The 14,046-nt window shown below is 35.9% G+C and overlaps 1 protein-coding gene across 12 annotated transcripts in view; it reads right to left on the bottom strand.

Moving 5' to 3' along the window:
- Positions 1-14,046, bottom strand: part of RYR2 (ryanodine receptor 2) — a 567,150-nt gene that overhangs the window by 275,577 nt on the left and 277,527 nt on the right. For all 12 annotated transcript variants that reach the window (XM_074316777.1, XM_074316766.1, XM_074316767.1 and 9 more), the window contains one exon: positions 12,977-13,133. In XM_074316777.1, the coding sequence (XP_074172878.1) occupies positions 12,977-13,133 (157 nt within the window). The remainder of the gene's footprint in view (positions 1-12,976; positions 13,134-14,046) is intronic.

The following is a 14,046-nucleotide window of genomic DNA, read 5'->3' as shown; positions in this document are numbered from 1 at the left end:
ACATAGTCCTTAAAATAAAAGTGAAAAAAACTAACATTATTTTGGTTGCAATACCTCCTTTAGTGGTTTCTTATTCTTCTCCTTAGTCTAACTTTCCTTGTTAAGTTTACTGTGTCTTCTATACTTTTGGTTATTTGACTGTTGTTTGAAATTAGTAATAGTTATATAATGTTTTTAAAGATTAGATTGGAATAAAATTCATGTCTGTTTTACAAAAAGGAACAATTCAAGTAAAACAAAATTCTGATAGATTTTTCATGTCATTTGCATACTCTACTAATAATTAATAACTCAAAAATTATTATGAAAACTCCATCAACAATTGAAAATCAGAATTAAAATGAGGTGAAATTCTTAAGGTCAAAGCCATATGAGAAAATGAATGCAATTATAAATTAGGTTGATTTAACCACTATGCAAATAACTTGAAACACTATTCTAAGAATCCACAATAAAACAAATAAATCGTTCCAATTTCATTCTATCAAACAAGATAAACTACTAATCTACTTATGCCAATCCTATCAATAGGAAAATTAAATCTAAGGAAAAACATAATATAATTATCTCCTCAGAATAAAACAATCAGCTTCTAACATTCTACCTTTTTTTTCTTTTATCCAAGTAAATTAGTTTGTAGTCCATTTATAGGCTTGTGGATTGGTTTGAGGGGTCACAATTATTAACTGTAGAGTTATGCTTTGTTTGCTTTTTATTGAAGTGGTTCACATCATTCCCTGGACTACAAATTTTAATTGTGAAACTTCATAGTGACTGTGTTTTAGTAATTACTGTGATCCTCGAGTCAGATAAGAACTGCTAAAGGGACATTGGGGGAAAAAAGAATATGGTTATTTGCTCTATGAAAGAACAAAGGCCTTTCCTCCTTTTACTTCCTGTCATTTTCTGTGGCTCAGGCTCAGGAGAAATTCAGGTGAAAATACAGATACTTCAAACAACCACAAGAATAAGCATAACATGAATGAAGAATGGGACAGCTGATAAAAACATCTAACAGAAAATTAGCCTGTGTAACTAGAAATAAAGTGTCCAGAATAGGCAAGCAATAATCTTACAAAAACTCTGCATTAGCTACACTATATATCTAAGTGAGTGGCCTTTAGTTTTGGCATCGCCTTTTAAATTTTATTTTTCTTTTGAGTAAATCTAGCTTTGGGAAATTATAGAATAGTTTAATTGGACTAATCCTCCCATAGATAACAATGATAAGTTTTCAAAAAAATACTTTTCAGAATCTATTTGAAGGCACTTGAAAGGTACCAAAAGCATGAAGAAATTAGAGAGTAGACTTCTCTCTGAAGACAAATAGTACCCAGGTGATTTGTAAAAGCTGTTTTTTGCCTTGGGCTTGCCCTGCTAAATCTGCCTGTAGCTCAGGAAGAAGAAAGCTGCTGCCTTACTGATTTGAAGTATCAGACTGTTGTGATCCACTTTGGGCTCACAACAGTCTGAAAATTAGATGAGCTAAATCCTGGACCAGAGAAGTATCCACAAAATCTGCTCATAAAATTCACCCACATTCTTGTTAACTGAGTAGAAATGTAAACAACTGTCCACTGCAAAAGAGAGAGAAACGGGAGTTTCAGTCCAGCAAGTTTAATTGCCTGCCTGACAAAACCAAAATCATTATTCAGGGGGAAAAAAAAAACACCTTACAAAATGCAGTCTCTACAACATATCATTTCTAGCATCCAGTATACTTTCAAAATTAAGTAGACGTGAAGAAACAAGAAAATGTGATCTGCTAAATTCAAAACAAAATGTGATCTATGCTAAAGAAAAAAAATAGTAACAGGCAATAGAAACGGATGCAAAGGTAGTCCTTATAATTAGTAGGCAAGGACTTTAAAACAACTATTATAAATATAAAATACATTCAAAGACATAAAGAAAAATATAGGCATAATGAATAAACAGATGGGGAATATCAATTAAGAAATGTAAATTATAAAAAATGTAATAACAAAATAAAAACAATAACTGAAATATAAAAATTGAATCAGTTTAACATCAAATTGCAATTACAGACTAAGAAGTCGATAAAGTTGAAAGTAGATCAATAGAAATTTTCCGACCTCAGCATCAGATTGCCATTAAAAGAACACTGATATATAAGTACTTTGCCACTAAATGAAATCTTGCCTCAAAAGACTATATAAAATTTAATTCCTATACCTCCTGTATTTAATCACGGAAATGTTGAGAACCTCACTATTATCTTAGCATTCATTAACAAACATACATTTTTAACTCCAGCAGTCTAACTGTCCATCCTGTTAGAATAATCATGAGATATGAAGAACCACAAAAATGCTCATAGAGAAAATGACTATTTTTGTCACTGTCTACAACTACTACAAAGACTTCTATTTTCACTGTAAGAGTTTTGTTTGGATAGATATTTTCTCCTTTGATTCATATATATTCATAGTCTGTTGTCCTTCAACCATCAGAGAAATGGCCTCAAGACCTGAACAGTGTCTGCATATACTAGATTCTCAATAAATATCTGTTAAATGGATGACTGAATTTTTTGAGAAAAATCACATGACCCTTCAGATTTCCCATAGAAGATATACTTACAAACTACTCCCAATCCCAGTATTCAAATAATCCCATCAGGGGTGAACACATAATACAATATATAGATGATATATTATAGAATTGTACACTTGAAACCTATGTAGTTTTTTTGTTGACCACTGTCACCTCAATAAATTTTAATTTCAAAAAAGTGAAGAAAAATCAATAAATAATTTTTTTTAAATGAAAAGAATGCTTGGAAAAATCTAATTTTCAAATGAATATCAAAATGATCCCAAAAGTAAAACAAATCATCCTGAAAAATAATGAAGTGATATTTGGTCATTGAGTATACCAAACTGGCTCATTATAAAGCCAAAACTATTCCTGAACAACTGTCCTTATTAAGTGATATATAGGCGTTGGATATACCAAGCTAGACACATTAAGAAATTTAAACTAGTCCTGTAGGATTATGTTCTTATTATATGACAAGTTAGTTCAAAGAGATTCTGCTAGCATTAATTGAAATCACCCTTAAATCTACCCAAATTATTCTGTCAAGTGGCTGATAGGAAGGAAAAAAAGGCCTTTCTCCTTGATGATGGAGTGTTTGTTTTTGTGATAGCCAGTTCTCCTTAAGACAAACAATGGCTAAAGTTAGGAAAGGTAAAAGGTAAAAAAAATTGTGTTATTTGCTTCTTTTTGGTACCACATTGAGGCACAGAACAGTTGATCACTGTGAAAGATGAGTCTAAAAATGCCCCAGGATCCGAGAAATTACTGAGACTGACAGGCCAGGCCAAGCCTTAGCCCATTCGGGGCAGAGTAGCAAATATATAAATATAACTTTGTAAGCTCTCTTTATCCCTGGTGTTCAAAAATCTCTTGAGGAGACTCTCTAGTGGATGAGTTTGTGGAGAGAAGGGAATTAAAAATTTATTCTGCTGGGAAGGTCTCTAAGGGATTTCCCATAGCAGCCATGAAGCAGGTCCCAGAGCCTTAGGAGAAGTGTGAGCCGGGCTAATGAACGGGACAGCACCCCCATAACTGGGTTACATCACATGGCAAAAGCAGAGATCTTACAGATGGAATTAAGGCCCCAATTGACTGACTTTGAGCAAATCAAATGGGAGATTACCTTGGGTGAGTGATAATCATGGGAGCCCTTTAAAGAGAGCTTAGGTTTTCCCTGAGTTTGGAGACCACAGCTAGTGCCCATGGGGTTCCATCTTGCTCATGACCTTCCTTTCTTTCCAGACCACCTGTACTAGAGCTTACTTCATCAGCCCTCACTATTTCATAAAGCAAATCCACATAATAAATCCCTTTGTGTCTCCTACTATCTTATACTGGTTGTGCTTCCATGGTTGGACTCTGGCCGATACACCTCATCTTCACCACTGAAGGTTTCAGTGAGCTCACTCTCTTGCTTACTGTCATTAAAAAGGACCAGGCTGAAAACTGTCATGGAGTTTCCATATTTTCTGTAAAACCACAGTTGACATTATTTTCTATTATGCTATCATACTTGAGAAAAGATTACTGCAAAAGTCTCTTTATAATTTAATCCTGATTAAATTAAAATTTATTGCCAATGATTATACTGTGTAATTATTTTCATAAAAAAAGATGTTTTCCATTTAGTTTTTATTTTTTAGATATTTAATCAATTACTAAACAACTATAACAGGTGCTCATCTGATCACAGGTAAGCAACAAATCTTTTCTGTCTGCTATTATTACTATTAAATCTTTAACTTTCTTATTAAAGACCAGATCTAGTTTTACTCCTTAGGTTCAACTTCTTGATCTGCCACATAACTCATCTAAACTTCCGTTTCCCCATCTGCATAATTAGATTAAAAATAGTATCTAAGCTTCATTGGGTTAAACTAGGATTAAATGAGATAATGCACATGAGGTACTTAAGCACATTATTTGGTCTATAAATCGTTAACTGTTACACATATTTTCATTGTGTGAGTGTGTGTGTTTTAAAGCATCTAAAACATTTTTTGAATCAAGAAAAAAAATCCCAAATAAAAATAACACTAAGAACTATGTCCTGAAAATGGTTTGTTCTTTCTATTTTTGCCATTTGCTCCATAATCCTTGCAATCTCATTGGCAGTCTTATTTGAGGCTGGTATTTCATCATTCCAATAGCAACAGGTTTCTATTCATGGTGCATGGGAGTGGGAAAACTGGAGGTAAAAACCCAGAGAGAAATATTTCAGTTGCATTTTAAGCTAAAATATTACATCTTGAGGTGAATATAATACAATGTGTGATTCACAAGACCTACGTGATGATTAAAATTGAGTTCAGCACACTTGAAAGTGATGGTTAGCAGTTCTAGGAGTAGAGAAGGTGAAGAACAGGTCTAAAAAAACCTACACAAATGAAATTGAATTCTTTGTTATGTAAAATGCTTTCCTTAATTGAGGACCAACATAATCATTTTGCAATATATATGTATATAAAATCGTTACACTGAACACATTGAACTTCCACAATGTTGTAGGTCAATCATATCTCAAAAAAGCTGGGGGGAGGAGGGTAAAGGACCAACATAGGTTATATTATAAACTATTTTCTACCTTATTCTGTTTATTCTGAATACATGTAGCTATCAACAATTGTTGATTCTTCTGTCAAACTCTGAATTTAAGATTGGTTATTGATTGGTTATTGAATGTTCATGTTACTATCAGACATCCCAATGACAATCAAAGGAAATGCTCCTTATATTATTAACTAATGGAATAAGTTTTTAAAGCCATTCTCACTTATAATTTTAAGTAACAATGACCTTAATGATCTGTAAAATCTCAAAAATATATACTTCCAAAGTGGTCTCACACAGTTATAGGTAAAGGAATGACAAGGTAAATGCCAGGCTTCATAAGAGATGAGTTTTACTTCAGAATTTCCAAAACCATACCTAAAATTCAACATAAAAATTGGTATTTTCAACTGACCTACGAAAGTTTACTTTTTCATCAATAATGAAAACGATTTGTACCTCAGTAATTATGTCAATCAATAATCATCTATTAATTGCATAAAGTCTACATAGAATTAAAGAAATATGTTACATAAAAAATCCTTTACATTCCAGAAATTGAAGTACTCAGTATTTTCATTGGATGTAGCATAACAAAAATATGTGAAGATATGGCAAGCATTTTCAACTTGTCAGTGGCACTAAAAAAAAATAATAATTGAATACACCTTTTAAGTGAACCCAACATACAATTCAAAGACCAGAGGTCACGACCAAATGTGATAATTAATAAAAGGATGAGAAACACTGTTTAGCTAGCTACACCATTTTGTCTAAAATGTTGATAATATAGAAACAATATTTTATTTTAAAAATGTATAATTTTATCTTTAATCGGGGTCTCTACTTTTACACTATTTTAGTTGGTTCTAAGTTCAATGCTTCTTATGTAATCGCAGAAAACAATTTTTATCATGAACCGATTTTAAATTCATCAGGCTACCTTTCTTCCAATTAAAATGGGTTTATATTTTAAACATTACAATCACCACTATTAATAACTCTTTAATTTTTCACAACATGTCGGTATATGTGAGTGTATTTCTGTGCCACTTATGTTTTTTCCCCCCTGGGATAACAGTTAGTATTTTGTAACTTATTTTCAATAAAACTAAGCTATCAAAATAGGATGTGTTAATTCCAGCACTTTTTCCAAGACCATGTAGTTCGATCTTAATTCTGTTTCTAGTATCATAAACATCTTCTATTTTTAAAGATATATTCTACCAAATCAAAATTAGTTAAAATATTACACAAGAATCAGACACTAATCAATTCTTTCTTCTAAGATATTACACACTACAGACACACACACACACACACACACACACGGTGTTTTTATTTGAATTACAGTCTAATTCTCTTACAGAGTTATGGTTACCTATAAACGTCTGAAAATCAAGGACTTAAAAACTGAAACATTTAAAATACAGTAGGGAGAGAATTATTCATTCAAAAGAGACTAAGCCAGAAGCAGTAATTTGATTTGGTAAAGGTTACTATTATTGGTTCAGAAAAGATACAAAAAAAGAAAAGTCACTCTTCTACTTTTGACTAACAAAATGGGAATCTGAGTCACCAGCTCTAGATAGTCATCCTGGAAGCCAGACATTGCTGTGAGCAAAAGTAACTTTTAAAATTCTTAAGCCATTGTGTCCAGACTTAGGCCTAATTAGAAGATCAGAGAGAGCTCACATTATGATACTGAGGAATTTGAACGAATTTGGTGGAAAGCATAGAAAAATGCCCTCCCTCCCTTTCTTCTAGGAGAAGAGTGTTTCGAGAGAACAGACTCTCTACATCACTTTGACTCTGAAAAATAAGGAACTCTTTTCCATTCCCAACTGAATACATTTACGCTGAGTTTTGGAATAAATTTTACTGATAAATACAAGAGCCCACAATCTGGAATGCGTTATTGTTATTCATCCTATTTTGATCCATATTAGTTGTAATTAGGACCTCATTTGAAATATATTTAAGGAATATACATATAGGATATATAAAATAAATAATATGAAAAACTTCTAAACCAAACTGTGAAAATCACATACTAGAGAAAAGTCTAAAGCCATTGCTTTGGGAGATATTATAAAATGCAGGGATGTTTTGCTCCTTTTCATTTGCTTGTAAAAGCCACATGCATTCAGGGAAATTGGGAAAAAAAGACATTTCTAAAAACTGCTTACTGCGGCAATATACTCCATTCACCAGTAACCTACAAAATTCTAATATGCCTTTAAAATTATGTCAGTTTCAGAGCAAACGGCTAACACAATTCATAGAATATAAAACAAGATAAATTGATCTTTACCAACTTCAGCAAAGACTTTTTTATAGAATTATCTATTGGTGAAGTTGCACAGAAATGTACATGTTCATACACAATGGTATGACAAAGCTTTGGTTCCCAGCACTCACACAGGAAGACTCCAATACGCACACTGGAAGGCTCCAGCACGCACACCGGAAGGCTCCCAGCACGCACACCGTGGCAGGCACCAGACTATGGTGTACAACATAGACACTACCCTCTGAGAGCCTCCAGAATCAGAAAGCTTTAAAAAATCTTCATATTCTTTAATCAAACATTTCAACTTCCAGAAAGGAAGGAGTCAGCAATATACAGAAATGTGTAGACACAAAAATGTTCAATTTACTAGTACAAAATTTAAAATTAAATATTCAAACAGAAGTAGCTAAATAAAATGTGCATACATTTGGTAAAAACTGAAATACACACTCACACACAATGGAGTTGTTTTTGAGTGATGGATTGCACATGATTTTAATTTCCCCTTAGCACATTTTTGTATTCCCTTTTAAAATGTTCCATAATGACTATGCATTAAATATATAATAAAAAAAATAATTTTAGAAAAAAATAATAGAAAGAGTTACTGCCTCAACCTCCTGGAAAAATGGTGAACTACCTAATCTGCCATTATTTTAAAATTAGAATTCTGCTGTGATTTTAAAAATAAAATGTTTTCTTAGATTTCCGCTCCACCTTCACTACTCTCAACCCCACATTACCACGTGCAGTTATCACTGTGAGTTATTAGCTAACTGCTCATTAAAGTGGTTTCATCAACAGGACAGCCAGACAGGAGACCAGCTTAGAAACACTGAATAGTTCATTAAAAACTCATGCTGGGATCCCTGGCCACTGTACCTTCAGTGTAACTGACATTACACAACTGCCAAAATCCAGAAACACAAGGATCAGGCAGCCAAAATTCTCCCCATGCATATTATGAGAGAGATTTGGAGAAAAACTGTTTCAAAGGCTATTGCTTTGGGCAAGAACGTTTATTAAAAGATTTTGAAAATATTCATAGCTTTGGAGTCAGGATTTCCACTTCTGGGAATCCATCCTAAAGAAATACATCAAAAATATGCACCAAACTATGTCCAAGAATGTCAGTGCAATGGTTGCTTTTTTTCTTTAACTGATTTTTTGTTACAAAAGAAATACGGCTATTGTAACAGGCAAAATCATCCAGAGATTAACTTTTTTTAAGTTACACAAAAATTTCCCCTGCACACATATTCTCATACACGTTCCATTTTGATGTTTCTTAAGTAGTCGTAATTAAAAGATTAGGGATCTTTCAATATTGATCATACAATCACGTACAAATGCATATAGATTTTTAAAATTAAAACAGTAAGATTTTAAATTACATTAAAACTTGCTTGTTTCTTCACTCAACAATATTCTGATGGGTATCTTTCCAGATCAATATATTCAGATAGCTACTACCACTCAGCTATCAACTGTATTTGTTAAACATTTGAGTCTTTTCCAGTTTTTTGCCATGGCAAAGAATGAAAAATGTTAACTTGGACAGGCTTTATTTCATTTCTGTAAAACAGGAAAAAATTAGATTGCTAGGTCAATGGCTATATGTATGGAATGTAATTTTTAAATATGTTAATATACTTTTTTCCTTTGCATTTCCATATCCATTTGAATAACCTAGCCCCTTTTGCCATAGGCGTCCATTTACCTCCTAGACAATTAGGATTGTTACAGAAAAACATGAAAAGGGAAAGATGGTGTCAGTATTCAGCTTTCTGCAGCAAAAGTAGGATTTTTGGAGACCACAGGAATATGATTGTTACAGAAATAATGAAAAGAGAAAGATGAACTCAATATTCACATTTCTACAGCAATACAGGATTTTAGGACACCACAGTTAGATGGTGGCACCAGGAGGCTGCCTGGGAGCCCATGGAGGGGTGGGATGGCACCTCAGCTGTGTGAAATCAGGGCACCCCTCCGGGCCCCTGTGGCAGCCCTGACAGCCTCAGGCTGAATGAGTAGCCAGCCAGTCCAGGATTCCAGGCCTGGCGCTAAGCCTGGTCATTTAAACCCACCCCGATCGGGTGCTTTGGGGCAACAATAACCCCTGTCCACGGGCTCTTCTGTTGTCCCAGCCCAGTGACTTGAACAAGTGACTCATTTCTCCTGCCCTTGGTTTTCCCTTCTGTAAAATGGGCACCCTGATATTCAATGAGGTCAGTTACAGGGAGGGCTCAGCTCTGCTGGCAGAATGGGAGTAATCATTGGCTTTCAAAAGCCAAGAAGCAGGAGAGGAAAGGGCTCCTGCTTCCCAGTGCCCTCAAGAAGCTTTAGGAAGCAGAACTGTTCACACATCCCCAGCTCCCAGCCCAGGTCCAGTCAGCCCTCAAATTCTCCTGTGTGAATGAATGTCCATTTAGGGGCAGGGTCCCGGGACAGCTCAGTTCTCCAGGTTCAGACACCCTAAAGGCCCTTGACAGTGTGGCATGTACACACATATACACTTTATGACATATTATTTACATCTTCTACAAGTGACCCTATCTTTTGTCTATCTATCATGAACTGAGAAACCTGACTATGTCTCCTGCCATGTTTCTCCAAAAATAAGACTGAGTCTTATATTAATTTTTGCTCCAAAAGACGCATTAGGGCATATTTTCAGGGGATCTCTTATGTTTTCATCTACAGCAATCTACATTTATTGAAATACAGTCATGTCATCTTCTGGAATATCGTCATAACATAATAAATGCATCCGTTTGGCTGACGATCTTAACTGGGGCTTCTTTTCGGGGTAGGTCTTATTTCTGGGGAAACATTGAACTACTATTTCTCCTTGTACCTCCTGTACATTTTGTTCTATGAACAGTAACACTAAGTTATTTTATTTGGTGCATACATTTGCTAACTGCTCAATCTGCAATGAACTGCACTCTATGCTGTGAAGTATGCTTCTTTGTCTCACTCAAGGCTTTCTTTTGCCTGAATTCCTCGTCATCTGGTATTAAGATCAGACGCCTCTCTGTTCGTATTGTCCTGGTGTCCATCAGCCATCTTTTCATTTACAATCTCCCCAAATGAAGGTGCTTCAGGCATATCTCTTCATGTCAGAATAATTGATACTTCATGATCCAATATGAAATTTTCATTTGAAATTGTGATTTTAGCCCATTTATAGGTACTGATAAGACAAATACACTGGGGCTTCACTCTATCATATTTTAGGTTTTCTGTATTTATGTTTATCTTTTTCCCAGTCATGCACTACATAGTCTATTGTCTTTGCTGTCTGTGTGTCTCTTGGCTGTGGGTGTGTCTAGGATTCTTTACAAAACCCCTTCACTTCTTTTCACGAGGCTGGGTGATGTGCCATGACAAAGCTGGTGTTTTCCTTATTCTCTCACCATCGTCTCTCTCTCGCACTACCTTATTTTAGCAAAGTTTATATTTTAGTGTTTTGTGTTTTTTGTTTTTACTGTTAAATACCTTATGCTTCTGTTACTTGATTTTTCACTTTTAAGAATATATTATTTGCCTACTAGCTGTTTGACAGGAGGCAACCAAAGTACTTACTGTACCTTTTACTTCCCCTCTTTCTCCTCCAATTTTTGTTAGATACATTTTGCCTTTTCAAATGATGTATCTTGAAAATCTTTCCAGTGTCTTTCAGGGTGAAATGCCTGTTTGGGTTTTTATACTGCTTTGGGATTTCATGTTGGTAAATTACACTTCTCTAGGATGCCATCCATTTCTCTCTGTTTTTCTAATTTCCCATCATCAAGCTGTAGTCATTTTAATAGGTACCATATTTTCTACTTGAAAAGGGCTTACTCCATCAGATAATTGATTCCTCTTCAGTGGATTGAATTTTTTTCTTTTTGGACTGAGGCACTATCACTAGAGAACCTAGAAAATCCTCTCCCCCCACCCCCGCTTAGTTAGGCTTCAGGCAGAAGTCCCTCAGCACCAAGTGTGTTCACAGTGAGACCAGTTGGGCCTTCTGACTACAGGGACAAGGAGCAACTCAGCCCACAGCACTGCCCCTCTGAGGGCCACCAAGGGCCACAGCAGAGCTGCTCTGAGGGTCCACACAGCAAATATGTGCATGCAGACCCCGTCTCAGATTATCCACTGGGATTGACCAGCTCTGTCTCTCACTGTCACCATCATGAATGGGGACCTACACTGGCGCCTGGAGATCTCTGGGGACTCACAGAATAAGAAGCATCCTCCACGATCTACATACTCCAGAGAAGGCGTCCCGAGAGATGGCATCACGGACAGACACATGGGCCACTTCTCAGAGTTATTTCAGGGCTTGCCCAAATTTACCTTTATCTATAACAGGGGTGTAAAGTTTTGCATCTCTGAGACCAAAACTAACCCAGTAATTCAATGTCATTCTATCATTATGACCAACTTTACAATCTTCATTAAATTAAGGACAGAAACATACAACTATCATAAGAATTCAATACAATAGATGTTTGGCATCTGTCAGTTGAACATGTGATTTTCACCTGTTCCTGAGACTGCACTGTCAGGATATTTGTGATTTTGCTGGGGCATGACTAGGAGCCCACTGCATGGGGGAGCAGGTGACTCGGGGCCTATGACATGGTGGGACAGGTGACTAGGGTCCCACTGCATGGTGGGACAGGTGACTAGGAGCTCACTGCATGGTGGGAGAGGTGACTAGGGGCCCACTGCATGGTGGGACAGGTGACTAGGGCCCACTGAATGGGGGGACAGGTGACTAGGGGCCCACTGAATGGGGGGACAGGTGACTAGGAGCCCACTGCATGGTGAGACAGGTGACTAGACACCCACTACAAGGTGGGACAGTTGATTAGGGGCCCACTGAATGGGGGGACAGGTGACTAGGAGCCCACTGCATGGGGGAGCAGGTGACTCGGGGCCCATGACATGGTGGGACAGGTTACTAGCGGCCCACTGCATGGTGGGGCAGGTGACTGAGAACCACTGCATGGTGAGACAGGTGACTAGGGGCCCATAGCATGGTGGGGCAGGTGACTGAGAACCACTCATGAAGTACTCAGTGGGCCTCACTGCACGGAAGCACCAGCATTCCAACCAGGCTTTATGTGCATTACTGTTTTCTATGCTCCTCATTGTCTGGTTCACAGATATTCTCATTAAAGACCTTACAGGTGCCCTTAGAAATTCTGTTTTTACAAATTATTCAATAGACATTAAGAGAAAGTTCTGTAGATAAGAGTGAAAGTGAAAATGTGCTTTGAGAAGAGTCTCTGGGGTGCTTCCCCATCATACTGTTACACTGTCTGTGCTGCCAGAGCCTAAGGAACAGAGAGGAGTGGGATGGATGTGTTATATGTAAATAACCAAAGAACTGTAAACCAGGTGAAACAACTAGACAGGTATCAGTGGTTTAGGAAATGGGTTTTACTGGACAAAGAAACTGGGAATTTAGAAAACATGTTCACATAAATTCATTTCACACTTCTAACATCCAAGGAAATGTGGTGGATATACTTACTTATAGGAAATCCAACATTATATTTTCTGTCTTACCTTGGAAGATCGGAAGGTGAATGCTGTTGATTTTACATCAGCTTTTTCTTTGTCCATGAGGAGAAGGTTTTTGTCTTCCATGAGACTCAAGTATTTTCCTGTTGTGACATGGCGTAGTCGGAAAGGCTGGCCCCACCTTATGTGGCTTCCACTCCACCTAACAAAAAAAATTAAGACTTGATCCACACTCACAGGAAAAACAGCAATTAAAACGTATGTGTCAGACAATTAACAAAGATTCTCTGAATATATTGTCTTAATGTTCTCAAAAAACATGTGATGTCGGTGGTACTGATTTCATTTCACACATAACAAAATGGTTATTCCAAAAGATTTGGTCATAGTCAGTGCTATACAGCTCATAGTAAGTGGAAGTGAAACTTAACTCTATGTGATATAAAATAGTGATATAGTCAATAACTAATTATATATTTACCTTAAAAAAAAGAACTCTATCCTTATGCTTTAAATTTAATATTGTAGAACAATGATATCATTAAAAACCAATGAACAAAAAAGATAAACCAAGAGAATGAGAATTATAAAAAGATCAAAAGGAAAAAATAAAACGTAATAGAAAAGATACACTAAGGATGCAGAAAAAAGATAAAAAGCAAAGTTATGATAATTAAAATCTGCTTTTGAAAATAATGACTTTCAGATTGGGTGGAGAAGAAAACTCAAGTCACATATCAGCCTTGCTTTACGCAGCTGTGTGAACCAATAGTCATACACGTCCGAGCCTAGTACTCACCATGACACAGTGAAAACAACATTCTGACAGGCATGAATTTCAGTTAACATGGATCTTTGCATGACAAGTTTCTTATCATTGATAAGAACCACGCTTAAAATCAAATAATTCAAAAAAATTAAAAATAAGTAAGTGGAAAAGATTCACCATCCATATAAAATCACAAGAAAACAGTGATGGCAAATTGCTATTAGATAAATTAGAATTCAAGGCAAAAGCATAAAGGGGATACTGTCAAGTACTTTATAACGAGAAAGTATAGACTCTTAAAAAAATGTATGAAATTATCACTGTGTAATGAATCAAATAAATGAAA

Source organism: Rhinolophus sinicus, linkage group LG12 (genome assembly GCF_036562045.2).
Source record: "Rhinolophus sinicus isolate RSC01 linkage group LG12, ASM3656204v1, whole genome shotgun sequence".
Taxonomy (NCBI): Eukaryota; Metazoa; Chordata; class Mammalia; order Chiroptera; family Rhinolophidae; genus Rhinolophus; species Rhinolophus sinicus.
The sequence above is the reverse complement of the archived record's forward strand: the minus strand, read 5'-3'. Positions and strand labels throughout refer to the sequence as shown.